Genomic DNA, 20,420 nt, shown 5'->3' on the forward strand with positions numbered 1-20,420 from the left:
GGTTTGGGGTACATTTGGACACTGTCCGGAATTACCCCAGAAGTGTTCGGATCAAACCGTTAAATATTTCCAAGAGTCTGATTTGATAAAAAAAAAAGAATGATGACTGGCAGTTGTGGGGTATAATAGGTTTACTGAAATTATGGGTACTGCTTTACTTCCATTAAATCAAATTCTATCAATTCTTCCGAAACCCTTATCCAGTAGCAACAAGGGGATGAGTTATTACTACAAATTTGGTCCGTCATTTGCAGGAATAAACATTCATTATCTTTTTCAATGTAAATTTCGGATTGATGTTATACCTAGAGAATAGCAAGAAACTTTAAAGCTTTAGAATTATCAGTTAATTCCTTTTTGAATACGTTCATTTATTTTCGTCCATCTATGTTAAAAATATGCCACAGTTAGATGACTTCAGCTTTAAATTTATCACTACTGTGTTAATTTTATTGTTAAAGGAACTTTTTGAAGAAATAGAACTAAACTGTGAAAGTAATCTTTTCAGTTTGCTTTTGTCCAATCGTCCTCCACTTGTCCAAAGTATCCCCCCAGGGGTGACTGGTGTCTCCCTGCTAATGGGGTAAATCCTGCATTTTACTAACCCCCCAAAAATTGGTCCAACACAAAGACTTTTATAGCTACACAGCTGTATCACTGATTGAATATAGCCAATAAGGTAAAGACTATTTTCCATTCTTAAGTTCGGAGACAAGTGCATTAGTAGTTGCACAAATGTGAAAAAACCCAAAAGTGTCCGAACCATCCCCGCTCTCCCCTACATATAGCAGATTTGTTAAATTTATATTTCATATTCTCTGTATGAGGAGAGGGGTGATATAGGCTAGGCCTGTTCTCTGATCCCATTTCATCCAATTGAAACAAAAGATTGTTCACATAAAAAATTATTTTTTGTCACATACCAGTACATGTATATATAGGCCAAAGCTAATAATTAATTATCATATGAAACTTCATGATGTCTTTTTTATTTACATTTTTTTCTTTCAAAAAGATAAAATTGAAAATGTACGTTTTGAATTACACTGAAGTTGGAATAAAATCAAATTAAAAAAGTTAGTACCATAGTACAACTTATTTTAGTCACTTTAACTTTAAATAAAATGAACAGATAATCGCCACTTTAAATTATATAATGGGGAGGTCACTCTCGTAGAATTAGGTACAGGGGGCGTTGAGTCTGTTGTTTGTGACAGCAACGGTGATTGGTATAACTTTACGATTTGTCCAATCAAAGAACGGGACACAAATTTTTCCGTCAAAAAATTGTATACAAAACATGGCGGTAATGTTTAACATTTATTTTCTTTTTGGGAATATCTAACACATAATTTAGCGTTATTTTGAACAAATGACCACTTAAGCTCCACCAATCGGAAAAATCTACAGCGTACAATCTCCAGTTCAAATAAAATCGCCCTCATTCACCCCCAACAGGTATAACTGGACCCATTTTTGCATGGTCAATTGAACTACCAAAACGGAAACATGTTGTGACGCATTCTTTAAAATCTCGACATCTGCTAGTTTATTGTCATGATAAGTCATAATGAGTTTGTGATTAACATTTATGTGAACTAGAGATAGAGCCATTTGCGTTTGACATTACAATTTGGCAAGAGTAGGCCACATTAGAATTTGTTCTTCAGTGAGTAAAAAAACCAAAAGACTGCACTCTGCAGGGACAGGGTAAGGCATTATTAATATAGGCCCTATATTAGGCTATAAAAGATTAGCCTATAGTAGTCTGCTGCTCGAGTTTTTGACTACCAGTACTATTGCTATTATTTTTTTTGTGCGTTGGTGAGCGAACCCTCTGTATTTTTCGGGGAGCCACGGTGGCTAGGTGGTTAAGACACTGGCTCGCTAGCCTGGAGGTCGGGTGTTCGATCCCTGCATAGGCCGAGAAAGTTCATCTGGATTTTCCGACGTGGTTTCCCCTTGTCAGTGGTGCAGAACGGAGGGCCTGACAAGGACAGCTGTCTAGTCCTTCGGATGAAACGAAAAACCGAGGTATACATTGGATTGCACGTAAAAGATCCCTTGGCAGTTGGAATTCGATATAAGAGTAGGCAATAGTGCCGCTGCCCGGGCAAAATTTCCCTCATAGCACACTGTATGGCGGATGCCCGTCTTCATTTTTAATTATGACAACATATTGATGATTTTGTTGAGTTTCTGACAACTATTGCTATTATTTTCGAAAGACTATATTGGCATTTTGATAATTATGCCTCCGGCACCATATTGATGATCTAATATTACAAGAACTTCACAAGTTTCGGGCTTCAGTTTCCATCGTTACTAAAGATACACTCATCGATTATTTAATTAGTTAAAAGTAGTCTTTTTTAAAATATGCTGTCATTTTGTTCAACACCAAAGCCATTTTTACAATTTTGAGATTATTGAAGGCCATTTTTTAGAATCTGTTGAAAACCTAAATAAACTTCAATAATGCAATGAAGCCATACAGTTGAATCGACTCTTGGTTCAAATCTTTAAAAATATTTTGTGAATTGTTGTATACTGACAGACTTGGAAAAGAAGAGCCTATCTATCTCCCTAAAACGTATGCTACGCTATTCAGGGATTCTGCTCACATGTGGTCTACTTGACAATTCCATTCTCTTCCTCCATGTGTGACGATATCCACAAAGTCAATGCGTAATTCATTTACCGTATATGTCGATACTCTTTTCCCGCAGAAGCCCGGTTTCCGTCATATAGGTCTTCTCCGTTTGACATACATGTAATACATGATGTATGGATGAAGGTAAAACACAAATACACATTTCGAAACTTTTTTTGTAAGAAACCATCTCTCCGCAATGCAGAGTGACATCGTCTGTCGTCTGCTGAATATACTCGCGCGGTCATGAATTTTGAGCCCCTGATCCCAAGTATAAGTGTCAGATCATTTCTAACAATTATTTGCTCTTAGTGTTACTGTTAAATTAATCATACTAAACCAGTGTTTTGATTTGTATTTTAAGAGCAATTAATTTTGATGTCCAAATTTTAAGACCATGCTGATAAATACTTCAAACAGTATTTGATTACCGAGTAAAGGTAATGTTTACATTTGTAACTCACTGACACCTCTATGGATATCATCTTATTTTAAAGCAATCTAATTGAGAGTATATTATACATCTTTTTTTCATTTTGTCATAATTGTTCTGATTTTCTATTCTTCAAGATTTAACATCATAGCAGCTGTTATTTCGACCTTTCAAGTCCTTCATGATGCGCTTGACTTAATTAGTGAATTTAAACTTACAGATATAACTGAATTAGTGGCATGATTGGAACTGCAGCATTCATTCATTAGAACACAACACCATACCAGTATACATCCAAAAAAAAAGTTGAAACTCGTCTGATTTTAAACAGATTGGTTTAGTGTACCGTAAAATTCAATTATTTTGCTCAACATTTGTATATATTCCAGACAATGCCAACAATGGTTCCTTTAGAACGACTTTCAGAATGTGACAAAGGTAAGTTGATTTGTGAGAAATTACATCAAACAAAATTTGAAGATCAGTTTTTGTGTTTACAAATTTGGCAAGTTTTACAATTTCAAAAACTGTATTTATACTACTTATTATACCACAAACCTATACTAGACCAGAACATATATCCCATAAAAAAAGAAATAGGATAGGATTAGATTGACAATTTTTATTTTTTTAAAAAATTTCAAATCATTTCTGAAGGTCTGAAAATATGTAGCCATTACTGAATAAAACAAAAAAAAAAGACTTTTGTGAAAATGTAAATGATTTTACACTCTAGTTGGATTTATTTTTTTTGTTTCTTACTTCAAAAGAAGACAAGAAACTTTTTTTTTTACCAACTTTTCTTATATGCACAAGCTTAATGGATTGGTGTTTGGAAATTCCAAGATGTGAGTTGAGGCTTGATATTTTGAATATCTTGCATAAGACAGTGTGGGGCCAACCTTTTATGTTCCCTCAGTCTATGCTGAATATTATTCGTACAACTGCAGGCATTTATATATATTCAAAAGATTAAATTAACACATGTTTACAGAGATAAAAACATTATTTACCCTAATTTAAAGTACATTATAAATGTATTGCATGACGTCTACACATGTAAAATTTATGGCCTTTCATTAGAACTAAAGGTGATTTTTTAATTGTTTTTATTTATAGAATTGGTTTATCTGGCTAATCGCCTTCTAGAACAGTTTTGTATACCAATAAAAGTTGCTAGTGTTGAAGATATAGGAGCATCTGTATTTGTGACATTATATGAAGGCTTGTACGGTGAACAGTTGCCAGGTAAAGATAAAGAATTATCTGATATCTCATTTAAAACTTGTTCTGCTGTAATAGATAAATAGGTTACCTACAACATATATACAGACAGCTTTATGGATAACATTTACTAAGTTTATCAATTGCAATGTTTCAATTAGGTTACTTTTGCAGTCAAGCAATGATATAGGTTACATTGATGTCAGTGACTAGAATCGGCATCATTATACCATGGTTTATAAATGTAGAAATAGTTTTGCTGTGATCAAAAAATAAAAGCAGTCTTCAAGTAATTGAAATTCTGCATATAAAAATATTGCTGTAATCTGTACCATAGGAAAAAGAGAAAGTGTATAAAATCATTAATCAATGTTTAAAGCCCTACGTTTATAGAACAGAAATGCTTAGGTTATGTTATGTCTTTTAAATAGAAATCAAACTATAAAATTACTTACATGCACGATTAATAGTAAATATAAAATATTGTATTGCTAAATGTATTTTGTATGTGAAGTGTACATATTATAATTGTAGTATATTTATTAAATAAGGAGATGAATTAATATAAGCCCTTGGCTTGTTTTTTAATCCTTACTTTTTGACAATGTATGTATTCATGTATGTATGTACAGTATGAACAAATATTGTTTAAATCAAATGAAATAGAAATCAATAATATGTTGTTTGATATGGATGATTGATTATTTCAGGTATTATTAGAGAACCATTTACTAGAGAAGATGAGATACACAATTGTCAAACTGTCATAGATTCACTCTCAAAAGATGTTCTTCATATATCTCTCTCACATATTCGTGGACCTGAAATTATCAGTCACAGTAGAGAAGATGTATCTAATCTTTTAGAAATTTTTGCTGGTCTGTCAGATTATATCTTGACCAGAATAGAAAGTGATAATGAAGGTAAATAAAATATGATGAATTGATGGGTTACAAATAGTAAACGGATTATATAAGCTTATATTTATTATTAAACAAATGTTAATTTTTTTTTATTTTAATCATCCACTCAAATCAATTATAGGTGTATAATTGACTAACCTTGTGCATGTGTTTGAAATAAAGAAATAAAAAAAGATTTTATATTTTGTGGCAGTATTCATAAGATTATGTTAAATTTTTTGGGGGGATTTGGTATTATATTTTAATTCTATATTTTGACAGATACAAGATCGGTTGAAAATGGATTAAATGTTTTGAATGATCCTGACCTTGTTACACCAGAAATAATTGAAGATTTTTTAGATCGAGAACTGTCACGTACTGCACAAAATGGAGGGTAAGTCAATAATTTTAATCCATTTAAATGTTAGACATCATTTTACTCTATGAAGTGTTTTACATACTTCTACTCAATCTGATGAAGTATTTTGAACTTGCTACGATAGTCTGCTCAACTCAAAGTGTTTCAGTAGTTGCAGTAGTTTTAATTTAATTTTAAGATTGAAAATAATTTAATTTATTTAGCTTTAGTTTAAAGTTTTATATTTTTTTGTTCTAAAGATATTCAGTTTCACCATCTACCAAGAAGACAGCAGAATATATTAACAGTCATATACAGACGTCTGGTGGAAAAAGTTAGTCGATTTATTTTTTCTTTTAAAAATATTGTTCTTGATATTATTGCAGGTGAACGATTCCATGGCTTTTGGAAGGAAGTACTACTGCTTGTTGAAAATACTCCTCCCCTTTCCTGTCATGTTACCTTAGAAGAATGGGCCAATATAATTGCAGTTTTCTAGATTAAATAATTGAAGGGATTAGCTAAAACAAAGATGGCCCAAACTATTTTACTCTAATTGCATACCAGTATTATAATAGGTTCAGACATTACTGTTGAAAATGTTCAATATTCTTTTGTCATTTGTAGCTGCACAATATTTTTATTGATTTCTGCAGGTCCAGGTTTAGATTCAACCAGTGAACTTATAAGGGAAGGTGAGAAATGGGAAGAAAAACTTAGACTAAACATGCAAAGGGTAAATATTTTCAAACAGCATTGAAGAAAAATTGAAAGTGTAAAGTTTCTTGTTACTTATCTTAGCTCATTAAAATCTTTGATCATCATTTGAGAAATTTGTAATACAATGTATTGTTGTGAAAGTTTTAAATCTCTAAAAAGAATATCATTATCAGTTCCAACATTCAAAGATATTATTAAATGAATATTTATGGACTTTCAGCATCCCCTGCAGATAAAGTAAATGTGATGTGGTCAAAACAAGCCAGTGCCACATATAATCTTCCCTAAAATGTTTTGATAGGCCTCTCTTTAACCTGGTCGAATCCGAGCAGGGAGATTACCAGTATCTACCATTTTTATTTTGAATTTTTTTCTCAATTAAATGAACCAATTTTAGCAGGCCAAATTTTAAACTGGTATTTATTTTAAATTTGGTTATGTACAAAGCTGCAGTGTGTATTTTTGATATTTTTCAGATATCAGATAATAAAAGTCCAGATGAATTTGACCACATAGGAAAACGGAAGATAAGTCCTGAAAAATCAAAGACAAATGGTCATCAACAAACTGATTCTACGAAAAAAAATGAAAGTAGAAAAACAAACTTAGTTCAGCAACCAACTGGCTCTGATATGGATATACATCATACGTTTACTCATCATCTATATCATTATCATAAACCTCAAGTAGCAGATATATCAAATGGTAAGTTATCATCATCCACTATATTTATCTCATCTGATCAAGTGTTGTCATCTATCTCAGTTCCACCATTTCCATTTCTTGTGAAAGGTTTTTAAACGAAGGAAATGGGGGAATTGAGCCGCCATAATTATTCTGCTGACTTTTAATTATTGGCTTTTTTTCTGCAGTTTTCCTTTCTCTGTCCATTCTTTGGGGACTCTTTATAAACATGAACTGAATAATAACTGAATGTTAAAATCAAACACCTTTCTGAAACTGTCTTCATTAGGCAATTTTATTACCCTAAAACATTTAGTAACTTTGATTAGATTCAGAGGGTGTTGTATTTTAATTTTCATTAGCTTTTATGTTTTATTTCTGCTTTATTTCATTTCTGTTATATTTAGTTCTGTTGTATACTATAAAGCAAGAAATTATTGTATAGATTAATATTATTGACGCTAAAATACCCTTGACCCCAGGTCGCATTTAGTGTACCAAGTTTACCAATAATATTTGAATAGACAGCAGGTTTATCATCTACCTACTAGATTGAGCTGCAGAAATCAAAATCAAAACTATTACTCAGATATGGTAAGCTAAGACTAAGAGTAGCCAGGGCCCTGTTTCACGAAATTTTAACTAAAGATAAAATCCAAATTTTAGTAGATACTTCAATTTTGATTGGCTAAGCACTAAAATCAATCTAATATTATCCAATCAAATTACTAAAATCTGGATTTTATCTTAGTTAAAATTTCGTGATACAGGCCCCAGGTGTGTCTTACACAGGGTAGAGTATGCTTATTTATTTAAGAACACCCATTACCACAAAGCTAACAATTCCTGTCAAATGTTTATTTTTTATGACTGATTATTCACTGTGCTGTATAACATCAGTTAGAGCCATTGATTCCATTTTGAATGTGTCAGGAAAACATGGGTCTTTTACAGTGCTCAATAATTTAATGGCTACTGTAGTTTCTTGCTTTACAGTAGTTTGCATTATTTTTATGCCTGTGTTCATGTTGCCATATTTAGCTGTTTCTAATACTGTTGGTGCTGTAGGAACATCATTAGCTACCCAATATTTAGATTTAGATCATCATCCATCTAGACTTCCTACATCAAAGGTCAAAGGTCCATCATCAAAATTACCATCTAACACAAATAAGTTGCCTACTAAAGGTAGGCAGATCCCGAGACGTCATAATGGTTAGTTGACTTCAGTATATTTTGATAGAAGATATATTTTAAACAGTTGGTCTTCTGTTTTTATGAGCTTTAAGCCGGTCATTACTGCTTATATTCAGGAGTTTGTTAAAAATATTGTCATTGCTTGAGTGATTGTGCATAAATATTAATCACTTATTATTCATTTGTACTTATGTTGCTATGCTTGCAAATTATTACAATTTTATTACTTTACTTATTGTATATGCCATTGCTTCTTCTATTTTTAACTTGTAATTATGATTTAGATAACATCAAAAACTATTAGGTCAGTAATCTAAATTGTTACCATCATCATTTCGATAAATTCTCTTTGTTTGTCATAATGCTTTGACATTGTGAAGTTTATTCTCTCATCATGTATAATTATTTCAATTCTTAGACATTAAATAAGTCTAAAGATTTATTTAAGGGATTTTTAATAGCTTGAAAACTTATGTACAATGGAAGTTGAATCTCTGAAAGGAATATTACAGATTGGTCCAAAAATGATTCAACTGTGTTTAATAATTACCAAGATATGTTGAACTGAAAATATGTTAACATTCAGCTTTCTCAGCAAACGATATAATCTTTACTAAATTCTTTTGATGTTTTTAATTAAATGTTAAATAAACTGAGTATATTTTAGCATGGATTCTGCTGTCAAGAATAAGATATTGTCTAAAAAGTACTTTAATGGCTTTAATCATAATTATCTTAATTCCTAAACAGAATTATCAGGAATTTACATAACTTTGGAATGAGATATTTAATCAGGCATATTATTATTATTCCTAATCCATATTTTGATTGATTTTGTTTTCAATAGATTCGTCCATGTCAGCATCTCTACCAATGAGGTTAAACCCACAGACTCAGGTACCTGATAAATTACGATCTACGATAGATACACCTAACGATTATAGACAACAGCTAGAGGATAGACAGTTTCGACCAGTCTCTAGACAATCCAGGTTAGTAATGTGGAGTTATGCTGGCCTGCTGTTGTCTTAAGTTTTTCCATAGATTCTGGCACAGACTACTTTAGTGATTATATAGATATATTCTGGGGCAATTATTTGGATCTAGATATTAAGTTAGAAATAATATCTCTTAAGACAATTCGGTACTATTTCTGTAACGTACCTCTACCAGTTCCTGTGATCGTAGAGATTTGAAATTTTCAGGGGGTGTTCACGGGGACTAGCCATGACCTCACACGAAATTTCAGCCGTATCGGTCGATAACTTTTTATTTTACCGTAGTTTAGCTTCTATAAGAGATAAATTTATCCGATTTTGACGCCATTTTGTTTGTTGGCTATTTAGGCTCGAATGACGTCATATGTGGATTGTGGGTTAGGATAAGGGTTAGGGTAAGGGCTAGGACCTGTAGATTTCGTCAGTCTCAAGATGTAGACAGGGCTAACCCTAACCCTGTCTTGTTATTTGAGTCTAAATAGCCAACAAACAAAATGGTGTCAAAATCTGATAAACTTTCTCGTTATAAGCTAAATTACGGTAAAATAAAAAGTTATTGGCAGATTCGGCTGAAATTTGGTGTGAGGTCATGGCTAGGCCCCATGAATGCCCCCTGAAAATTTCAAGTCGCTATGATCATGGGAACTGGTAGAGGTACGTTACTGAAATAGTACCGACAATTCATCCACCCAGCTTGTATGTTTTCTTTGATTTTTTAATTTTTGGAACAGGGACTGGCCCCCAAGCATTACTCATCTTGTTGTTCTTCGCCAATTAAATTAGATTTAAATGAAACTTGGTGTGCTTATTCCTTCGACTAATTTCAATTTTGGATATGTCAATTCCAAGATGGCGGAAATGATGTCATAATCAGTTCCTGTTCCAAAGAGTCCTGCTCAAGTTTGTAGTAAAAAAGATTACATTGTAGGTCTATGCTTATATTAGAATTTATTTATCATAGAGTTATCTATATTATTTTAGGGAATCACCTGTTCAGCCTCTACCAGCTAAAGGATTAGCTTCGTCGTATGATAATTTACAGAACCTAGTACAGTCAACAGCAACATTAGCTAGAACAGCCGTTAAAACAAGTCCTATTAGATCACAAGCTGATACATCTTATTTCCTTACTCCCCCTAGATCTCGGTAAATTTACTATATTTATGGCCGTGGTTTTGGTATGTTTGTGTTATGAAATCTTGCTGTCAGTTTGATAGAATGACAGAAACTGGTCTACTGTAAAGCAAAACATTAAATGTATGTGAAGAAAGTCAAAACCATAAACCTTATTGTCAAATTACTGTACAATAATATATAATGCACTGTATGTTAAAATTGATGGATAGCTGTTGGCTACGTGAACCTACCACAGAAATCTTACTCACAAATGAGCTCAGTTACAAGTGGTATGAGATGTTCAGCTTAGCTTCACCTTGTCAATGGTGCAGGATGGAATACCTGGCCAGTGTTTAGTCGTTTGGATGTGATGAAAACAATGAGTTCCTGTGTACAAGTTGGCATTTTTATGTAAAGAAATCTTTGACAGTTGGAATTGAATGAAGCAATAAAGCCCTCCAAAGTTTTAAATGTTTAGTAGCACAAGTGTATAGATGGGTTGTGTGTAATGTCAAAGCCTTTTCAAAAATACTTTGAAAGGATATTTTCACTTTTATTGTTCTGTCAAATATTATTTGTTTAATTGATAATCCTATCTTTATAGACCTTTGAGAACTAAATCTCCGGTACTGGAAGATAGAAACTTGGCTAGTGAAATCAACAAGACCAGAACAACCAGAAATTTACCAGATTCTAATATGAGTGCCAACAGCTCTAATGATGTAAGTATGATACATAAAGTAATTGTTGTGTTTAGGGTCAAACTTGGGATTAGTCTTTAGAAAATGAGGAAGACGGCATAACATCTAAATCACTGATTGTTTGTTGTATGGATATTTAAAGGAATTATTAGATAAAGGTTCTTTTAACCTCAAATGTTTTGATCAAATGGTTTTGTTGCTGTTGAGCAGCGATTTTTGAATATCTGTTTTTTGGATAGATAATACAACAAATGTCTAACTAAATCACTAAGTATTGTATTGATGAAATAAAAGAAACCAGTTCATTACAAAATCACTAAGTATTGTCTTGATGACATAAAATTACCCAGTTCATTACAAAATCACTAAGTATTGTCTTGATGTCATAGAATAAACCAGTTCATTACAAAATCACTGAGTATTGTCTTGATGACATAGAATAAACCAGTTCATTACAAAACTACTAAGTATTGTGTTGATGACATAAAATAACCCAGTTTATTACAAAATCACTAAGTATTGTCTTGATGACATAGAATAAACTAATGCATTAAAAAATAAGTAGATTGTTTTTATGAATGGAACAATAAATTCTGTTTACTTCACGGTTTATATTTTGATATTTAAACAGTCACCAGGTAGAGTAAGAAGAAAAGTTTCGTTCCTTGGAGATAGATCACCATCTACAGATAGCAGTGGACCTTCCTTTAATCAGCGTCATAGCAGAAACAGAGGGTAGGTAACAGAAATAATGTCACTTTCAATATATTCAAATAGCTCATTGTCATCTTCAGTAATTAATCAAATAGCCAAAATATTTTTGGGGAAATTGCTTTATTGGTTACCATGGAAATGGGTAATTTCATTTTTGTGCTTACAATAATTCGTTCTCTAAAAGTGTCAGGCGTGGAAATAACGATTTTACATGTACCTGACAAAATGTCAGGCACTAATGAAATAGTACCTGACATTTTCAACTTAGTGCCGGACATGTATTAATAATATCAATAAAAATAACAAATCAGTGCCGGACAAAATGACAGGCACCAGAGGTTTAGTGCCTGACATTGTCAGTGACAGGTGACTTATTTCCAGGCTTGAAAATTGTATAACCGATCTGTCTGAAACTCACACACATACTTCAGTATAGTTAGTGCCATGCAAAGAAGGATTTTCATTATTCTAAATGAATATTTAGTGTAGTGAATAGACATTTGAAGTTTATCAGTCAAGTAAATATTTTTATAATTAATGTTTCTGGTGATAATATAGCATGACATGTAAGGACCCAAGAACAACAATATATTGATAATTCCACTGTGAAATGTCTTAGAAACGTTTTAAAAGAAGTTCCAAGCTTTTTTTCTTGGATACTTTCCGAGAACAATTCTTTAAGTTTGAAATTAAATTCCGCAAATTCACCCAAAACTGCTGCTTAACCTTATTTTGGCTATTTGAACAGTTCCTGAAATTTTGATGTTGACAGCACTATTAGAAGTAAATTATTTTAAAATGCATATTGTCAAGTAGTGCCTCCCCTTGCCTTAATGACAATTTTGAAACATTTTTATGTGCACACATTGAAATGTAGTCACATCTGTCTTTCAGCCCAGTTTCATGAGATGAAAAAGTGTATTTTCGGGGGGTTGGATGGCCGAATGGTTAGCATGTGCGTGCTGTATCATAAGGCCTGTCATTGAGTCAACTGGTGTGGTTTCTAATCCCTGGTCGTACGTGACAAGGAGTAGGGTTGCCTGTTCAACCTTGTGGGTTTTCTCCGGGTCCTCCGGTTTCCTCCCACTGCTAAAGACCCCTACGTGCAAGCGAATTATTGAAATAAAATTAAACCATATGTTAGTCCCGAAATGACCTAGTTTGTGTCAAGTGGACGTTAAACCCCATTTCTCTCTCTCTCTCGTATTGGTTTTCAACAATTCATTGCTGCTTGATCATTTAGAAAATCTTGTAGACATACTAGATGCTAAAGTTATCTTCTGATTGATTTGAAATTATTTATGCAGAAGCTTGTTGATTTGATAATAATTAAACAGTGTTTGTATTATGTACATCAGACAAAGCTGTGTTTTAATGTTCACTGAATTTTGATTATTATTAATGGAGTTATTGCCCCTGCTAACCTTCTTATCTGTACATCATGGGATATTTCATCTTCTGAGATAAATAGTTATTATTGATAATATATTTTAGAGCTCCTAATGTTAGTCTTGATATGAAGAGAAAAGAAGAAAGATTAGGTACTAAACATCAAGCTGTAAGGAATGGTGTTAAATATGGTAGTTATACAGACATTGGTTACCTTAGCGACAGAGAAATGGATTCTGATACAGCAAGTGATCACTATTTACAACAAAGGTAAAAGGACATAAATATCTGCAATATATTTAGAATCCAAATTGAATGGAAGAAACATCCATAGTAAATGTTTATCAGTCATTCTCGGCCATTATGGCTCTGGAAAAGAAAACTTTTGATCTGCTTCCAAATGAAAATATTCTAATTTTATATTTTAGATTTAATGATATAGTCGATGACGTTTTAAGTACAGATTCAGATCAAGTTCTGATGACTAAAAGAAGGAGAAAACCGACCAACAATCGTCAAGTTCGATTTGAAAAAATCTTAACTAAAACTGGTAAAGGTTGCCTGGCTACAGCTAGACAGCAGTTAAGAGAAAATAAAAAAGTCTTAAGAACTTCTGATGTAAGCTTAGTTGGGTTTTTGTGATGAGAACCTCTATTTTATTATTATGTGTAATAATTTGAATGTGATAGTGAACAGTGTGTTAATATACTTTGTTTAAAAAAATATGTTGCATTACTATGAACCACTTCTGATTTAAAATAGTCTGATAATAATGTGGTAACAGGTCGTGTTTATTGTTTTGGCCATATATAGTCGTCACCTTGTCCATTGATCCGTCCGTCAACAATTGGCTTGTGAACACAATAGAGGCTACATTTTTTTGACAGATGTTTTTCAAAATTTGCGTGAATCATTGTGGCCATGTGAGGACAAACCCTGTCAATATTCAGCCTTGCACGACTTTCTGGTCTGTAGTTATCCCTCTTGACTGAAAATATAGGGGATGCTCGATTGAAAGTACCGGAATTGAATTTTGCTATACCCAAAACTGGTGACAATCGAGTGAAAATGGTAATTTGGGACTAGAACGCATGGGCCAACTGCTTGAGAAAATATCTCAGCCAACCATGACAGTTTAATTACATCATGATTCTACTCACGCCACCTCCATTATTGGGACTGACAGAACTGTAACATGACTGAATTCCGCGTCACATGATTGCAATTCCATCAATTCGGAACGTTCCAGGCTGACAATTGATCATCCCCATTGATAGAGGCTACAGTTTTTTTACGGATATCTTTTTAAAAAAAATATTTCTAGTAATGAAACCTCCCTAAACAAATCTGAACTGAACAGAATGATAGAAATTATTTTGTTTGTTTGGAGATTAGGATAGTAATACAGTAAAATCTTGTTCTAAATAAAGGAATACACAGATAAATCGATTATTTCAGATTTTAAAGAAAATGTATGCTGAAGATTATGAGGATTTTGTTGAAGAAACAGAGTCTGATTTAAAGAAAACCAAAGATCTGGTGAAAGAAAAAGTAGGTATTCTGTATAGACTGCTACGCTTTGACCTATGTTTGTTAAAACAAGTCTCTGTGACTTCACTGGATCTAGGACAGCTGCCTACCTGACAACTGATCCCGGACAATAATTACTTTTTTTGAGAAATGATAAACAACAGTTATTTGGGCAACAAATGTCCATGGGGCAATTGTCTTAGGGGTAATTTTCAAAATGCAATTGTCTTGACTATTCCAGGTGTAGAAAAAGTTTCTAACCTGCTAAACAAATGCTTCACTGTAATGCTGTTGGTACTAGTGTTAACTAATCTTTATACTATTACTAGCTTAATTCCTGGCTTCGCCTGGGGCCCAAGATATGCTTACTAGCCCCTTTCTTGCACACTTTCCCCGCTAGCTTACATCATCCTTTACTATTATTAAACATAATTAGCATTCCGTTAATTGTAGTAAAACAGTCCCACATTGATTTTTGGCTGTGTTAAACTAATAAATGATCTTGACCATCAAAAATCATGGCCCAAAACATTCACAGGGTCAGGTTAATCTGATACCACATATTATGTGGGGTTGAGGTGCGGCAACATAGCGTGATGGGCGAACATACATACATACATACATACATACATCTTTGATTTTATTTATATAGGAACAGGAATACAAGAAGAAAACAGCTAAAAAGACCAGGAAACCATCTGTCTCAGTTAAATCTAATAAAGGTATGTCCAGTATCTAAGATATCTTGGGTATTTTCAAGTGTAATTCATTTTTGCAAACAGAATTTTGTTTAAAGATAAGTACTGCTTATCCATATTTGAATAATTACTTAAAACTGCTGATGGACCCAAGCTTTTCTTAAGCCTTGTAGAATTGGATGGGAAGAGGGTGTTTGAGATAAAATTCTTGGCAACCACATGATCATTTTTAATAACATAACATTTAATTTCACTTCTAGTGATATAGAGTTTGAGTGTGCATAATCTTGGTATTTACAATTCTGTTTGCATGTGTTTTGATTACGAATTGTAACGTGTTTTCATGGTGTATTATTTCAATACATCATAATTGTCATACTCGTTACTAATGCCCAATAATTAAATCTCTTCTATTCCATTCATACATAATTTATTTTATGACAGGTCCAGGAGCTGTTAAAGTACCATTAACAAAACCAGTGAGTACTAAAGTAAGGAAATGTAGTAGTAGCAGTTCTAGTATATTACCTAGAAAAACTATGTGTAAGTATTAATAATCAGGTATTGTTCTAGATATATTATGTCTTACAAAACATAAGAAACATACAAAACATATTTATAAGTATAAATAATCAGGTATTGCTCTAGATATATTATGTCTTACAATACCTAGAAAGACCATTTATAAGTATTGTTCTAGAATGTTGTGTCTTACAATACTTAGGAAGACTATTTATAAGTATAAATAGTTAGGTATTGTGCTAGATATATTTTGTCTTATAATACCTAGAAAGATTATGTGTAAGTATAAATAATCAGGTATTGTTCTGGATAATATATTTTGTCTTTTAATACCTTCAAAGACTATGTGTAAGTATTACTCTTCATTGATTCCCAATTGTCAGTATGTACACAGGTGGAATTTGTGATTTACATAGCATCTAAACAAATAGGAAGCATTGGTGAAGGCTGCTGGGTAAATAACTGGCCCCTGGATCCATTCACATGATTTGATATTTATTTATTTTTTGCAATGTCTATATTTTGTCTTGTCCACAGGTTTATCTTGTAGAATTAGTTTTGCGTGTAGTGCAGTCCTCCTGCACTTACTATTAGGGTCAGAAGCCCATTGGTTTACAGACTACAACAAACTACTATTTTTAAATTTCATTTTTGTCTAGTTTAAGTCATTTCTATCTAGTTCAAGTTATTTTGATCTAGTTCAAGTTATTCCTTTCTAGTTCAAGTCATTTCTATTATTATACAAAGTTCAAGATTTCTGAAATTATTGTTAAAAGTTGCGTCTTTTTTTAACAGTAACTGTACATGATGAAGATGAATTATTACCGCTTTTATTAGAAGAGTTTCCCCACTTACACATGTCACAACACACATGGCATGAACTATGGAGGCGTGGTCTAACACAGATAGAAAATATCACTAAAGCTTATGAAGAAACAAAACGTAGAAAAAGTAAAAGTCAAGTTCAAGTAAGTAGATTGGGAAAAAAAAGAAAACAATTTATATGGAAAACAATCCCTGGTTTATACACATATAGCGCAACATTTCATGTGCTTGATAACGATAAGAGAATACTTGTCGAAATGTGTGTAAACCAGTGATTGTTTTCCATATAAATTGTGTTGTGTGTTTTATTGTGCTCGATTTCTAAATGCCATTGTTTGGGAATAATAACAATTAGAGAAATGAATTGAAATGAGATGTAATGTCCTACTTTTCTGCACCATGATGACGAATATAACGCGATGCAGTGTGCTATGAAGGAATTTCTGCCTACCCTTCATAAATGGGACCTTGATTTTACATCCCATCCAAATGACTAAACACTGTTCCATGCTAGGTTCCCTCCTGCAACATTGACAACACTAAAAATTTCTATGGTATTGTATTTTAAGATCAGAAGAAACAATTTGATGTATCTATTACTTGAATTGTTAATATGAATGCTATTGTGAAAGAAACATGTACCTGTTGACAATTCCCAAAATTGGAAGAATACAAAAATATTAGTTCAAATGGTAAATAATCTTTAGATTTAAATATTGGATAATAGTACATGAATTAGTTATATCTATAACTTAATTAATTGGAATTCTTAAAAGTATGTAGAAAAAAGTATTCTTTAAAATTTTTGTACAAATTATATTTTTACAGGTGGAAGAAGCAGTCAAACGTCATGAAATTGTAACAAGATTAGAAAGGAAGCAAATGGATAGCATGAAGAGAGTGGTATGTATATCTTAGTTGAACCTAAATTAGTCAACATCCCTCATACAGATGGGTGGGTGTGGGGGGTTGGATGGCCAAATGGTTAGCACGTACATGTTGTATCATAAGGTCTGTCATTGAGTCAACTGGCACAGTTTCGATTCCCTGGTTCTATGTGACAAGGAGTAGGGTCACCTGTCCAACCCCGTGGGTTTTCTTTGGGTCTTCCGGTTTCCTCCCACTGCTAAAGACAGCTACGCACAAGCAAATTATTGAAATAAAATTGAACCATGTGTTAGTCCTGTAATGACCTAGTTTATGTTGAGTGGACGTTAAACCCCATTTCTCCCTCTCTCCCCTTATACAGATGAGTTATTGTAGGGTGTGCACATTTTATCTTATGGTTTTCTCAAGGTTCCTTCTACTGTTATGGACCCCTGTGCACAAGTGAATTATTAAAATAATCATAGGGTGCCAGGCAACAAAATATATGCCCATCAGTTGTGATTCAAACAACTCATAAGAAAAACTATTGCTATGTATCTCTTTCATAACCTTTTACTTGAATTATCTAACTGCATGTGATCTATATTACAGCGTGAAGCCAAAGATCAGAAGAAACAACAATTACAGTTTAAAAATAAATTACACGAAAAACGTCAACAATCTGTACGAGCACGGAAATATTATAATGAGTATGCTGTCAGAGCCAGATCTAAATTATTACGTAGAAGAACTAAAGAAGAAATGGTAAGACATAGTTTAAAAAAGGTTTTAAGTTTGAAGTCAAACAAAGTAGATAATCACTTGATTTGAAGAATTGAAACCAAACATAAGAATGAATAAGTTTAAATATTCAAATAAATAATCAAATTGTTGCCTTTTAACTTTTAGTTCTTTCTTCTTTTTAGATATTTAAGAAATTATTTAAAGATGGTTTAGCTATACAGAAAGAAAGAATACAAGATATACGTAAATATTCTCGTGAACAGAGAGATAAACAATGTAGATTACGACAAGATGAACTTGATTCTATGGAAAACTAGTATCCTTTATATTTCGTAACATCACTTGTCAATGATTGTCTTTACTGAATAAATTCCATATTTTTATTCAATTGTCAAATGGTCAAAAATCACTCTGCAATTCTGTGTGCCATTTTGCTCTAAATGCATTTATGATAAAAAAAAATTCTTTTCCCAACCTGGAGAACCTTTTTAAGAGAGTTATTTTTGACTTTAGCAAATTAAGGCGAACATTTTGCAGGTCACCAATTAAATATATTGAATTCGATGACTGACTTTTTATCGAACTATTTAACATTAAATACACATACATTTTGTAATGATAGGTTGTTTCGAGCATCAAGTCTGGAAATAAGGCACCTGTTACAAACATTTTCATACACAAATCCAGGCTTTGTCTGACACAATCTCGTTTGGTCTTGCACAGATTTGTCTTTTTTCGGTGCTTTTATTGATGTACAACCGGCATCATTATTTCAAGACTTGCTTTGAAATTAAATGCATGCATTTGTGATTGGCTGTGGTTGAACAAGTTTAAATACTCAACAGTTTTAATCTTATGGAAATTGGTTATTTTCCAAACTTGGTTAGATGTTGTACCTTTTACTAATTCAAACTTTCAGTCTTCATAATTTTTATGTTTTCTTGGAAAAGAGTTTGTCTTAGTGTTTGGTTTACAAGGGCATAGGATGTCTTCTTGTTGCTATTGTGATTAAAATTCTAACAGCGTTCAATCCATGTATTTATTTCCACCTTAACCAATGATAGTTATCATGATCAGTTTGAAATGTTAGCAGCTAAAGTAACTACAGAAAGAGAGGAATTGTTAATACGAGAAAAGGCTCAACAAAAGGTATGTTCATTATCTCAACAGTTAGCTTATAATTGAGATCAGGGCCATTTGTATAAGTTCATGTCCTACTACCCAGGGTCTTGTAACAAATATATAGATCACAAGATCTTGTGACCCATGAATGTATTTTCGCTCTGTATTTGCTGCTTATAAGTTTTCTCAGAAAAGATTGTCAATAGCACCACTGACAAAGGAAAACAAGGCTGGGAATTTAACACTGGGATGAAACACAGGATAACCTGATTAGTGAGCAAGTGCCATACCCAATCTGCCACCAAGACTCCAATCTTTCAAGTGGTGGAGAGCTCACGATTTGACTACGCATTGTATAGTTAGGATTTTCCAGCGTGGTTTTCCCTTGTTAGTGGTGCAGGACAGAGAGTCTGGCAAGTACCCCTGACAATTGGAATTCAGTTGCTGTCTAGGTAAAATTCCCCACACAGCACACTGCATGGCATATGCCGGTCATTATCAGCCAGGCTAAAGCAGAATGTACGACGATAAACCCCATTTAATTCATTATTTGTTATTAGCTTTCCTTGATTTTACTGATTATCTAACAAATACCACTTTTTCACAGGCATTAGATCAAATGAAGAAAGAACTAAGAAAGAAAATGGAGAAAGAGATTAAAGTCTATCAGGACCAACTATTCCGAGATGATGATGATGCTTACTTCCGTCAACTTGATGCTGACAGATTACGTCAAACTTTACATCTAGCGAAATATCAAACAAGTTTTATGTAATGGGATGTTATTTTTATTTAAACTATGCAAATGTTTAATTAATAATCGTTCATTAAAACATGGATGATATTTTTATGTGATGAGATCATGGCATGTAAATGCTTTTGATTTAATTATACCTGTCAATAAGTTATCTGTAAAATACTTACTACATTAAGTGGACAGTGTACCACGGTGGGAATATGTATTGCTACAAAATAACAAGAGCATCGCTAACGCAGCAATATACGTCCACATTCCTGTTT

The 20,420-nt window shown here is 32.8% G+C and overlaps 1 protein-coding gene across 5 annotated transcripts; it reads left to right on the plus strand.

Moving 5' to 3' along the window:
• Positions 1-1,212: 1,212 nt before the first annotated feature.
• LOC126810852 (centrosomal protein of 95 kDa) lies at positions 1,213-20,374 on the plus strand. 5 transcript variants are annotated; one of them, XM_050536164.2, is made up of 25 exons: positions 1,213-1,306; positions 3,018-3,093; positions 3,476-3,524; positions 4,206-4,334; positions 5,021-5,233; positions 5,495-5,609; positions 5,834-5,907; positions 6,230-6,309; positions 6,770-6,998; positions 8,019-8,192; positions 9,022-9,166; positions 10,154-10,318; positions 10,893-11,010; positions 11,621-11,724; positions 13,198-13,362; positions 13,521-13,710; positions 14,551-14,643; positions 15,275-15,344; positions 15,765-15,863; positions 16,638-16,810; positions 17,496-17,570; positions 18,147-18,299; positions 18,461-18,594; positions 19,343-19,427; positions 20,008-20,374. In XM_050536164.2, the coding sequence occupies exons 3-25, from the start codon at positions 3,479-3,481 to the stop codon at positions 20,173-20,175; spliced, it is 2,997 nt and encodes a 998-aa protein (XP_050392121.2). In that variant the 5' UTR covers positions 1,213-1,306; positions 3,018-3,093; positions 3,476-3,478; the 3' UTR covers positions 20,176-20,374. The 5 variants fall into 5 exon arrangements, with proteins under 5 accessions (XP_050392121.2, XP_050392119.2, XP_050392122.2 ...); XM_050536162.2 differs by lacking the exon at positions 3,018-3,093; XM_050536165.2 differs by lacking the exon at positions 3,018-3,093 and having other exon boundaries at positions 8,046-8,192.
• Positions 20,375-20,420: the final 46 nt, after the last annotated feature.

Source organism: Patella vulgata, chromosome 2, assembly GCF_932274485.2.
Source record: "Patella vulgata chromosome 2, xgPatVulg1.2, whole genome shotgun sequence".
In the NCBI taxonomy this organism is placed as follows: domain Eukaryota; kingdom Metazoa; phylum Mollusca; class Gastropoda; family Patellidae; genus Patella; species Patella vulgata.

Coding starts and splice junctions, on each gene's coding strand:
- LOC126810852 (XM_050536162.2), top strand. Junction 6,999..8,018: donor AGTAGCAGATATATCAAATG/GTAAGTTATCAT, acceptor TGCCATATTTAG/CTGTTTCTAATACTGTTGGT. Junction 14,644..15,274: donor AAGATCTGGTGAAAGAAAAA/GTAGGTATTCTG, acceptor TTATTTATATAG/GAACAGGAATACAAGAAGAA.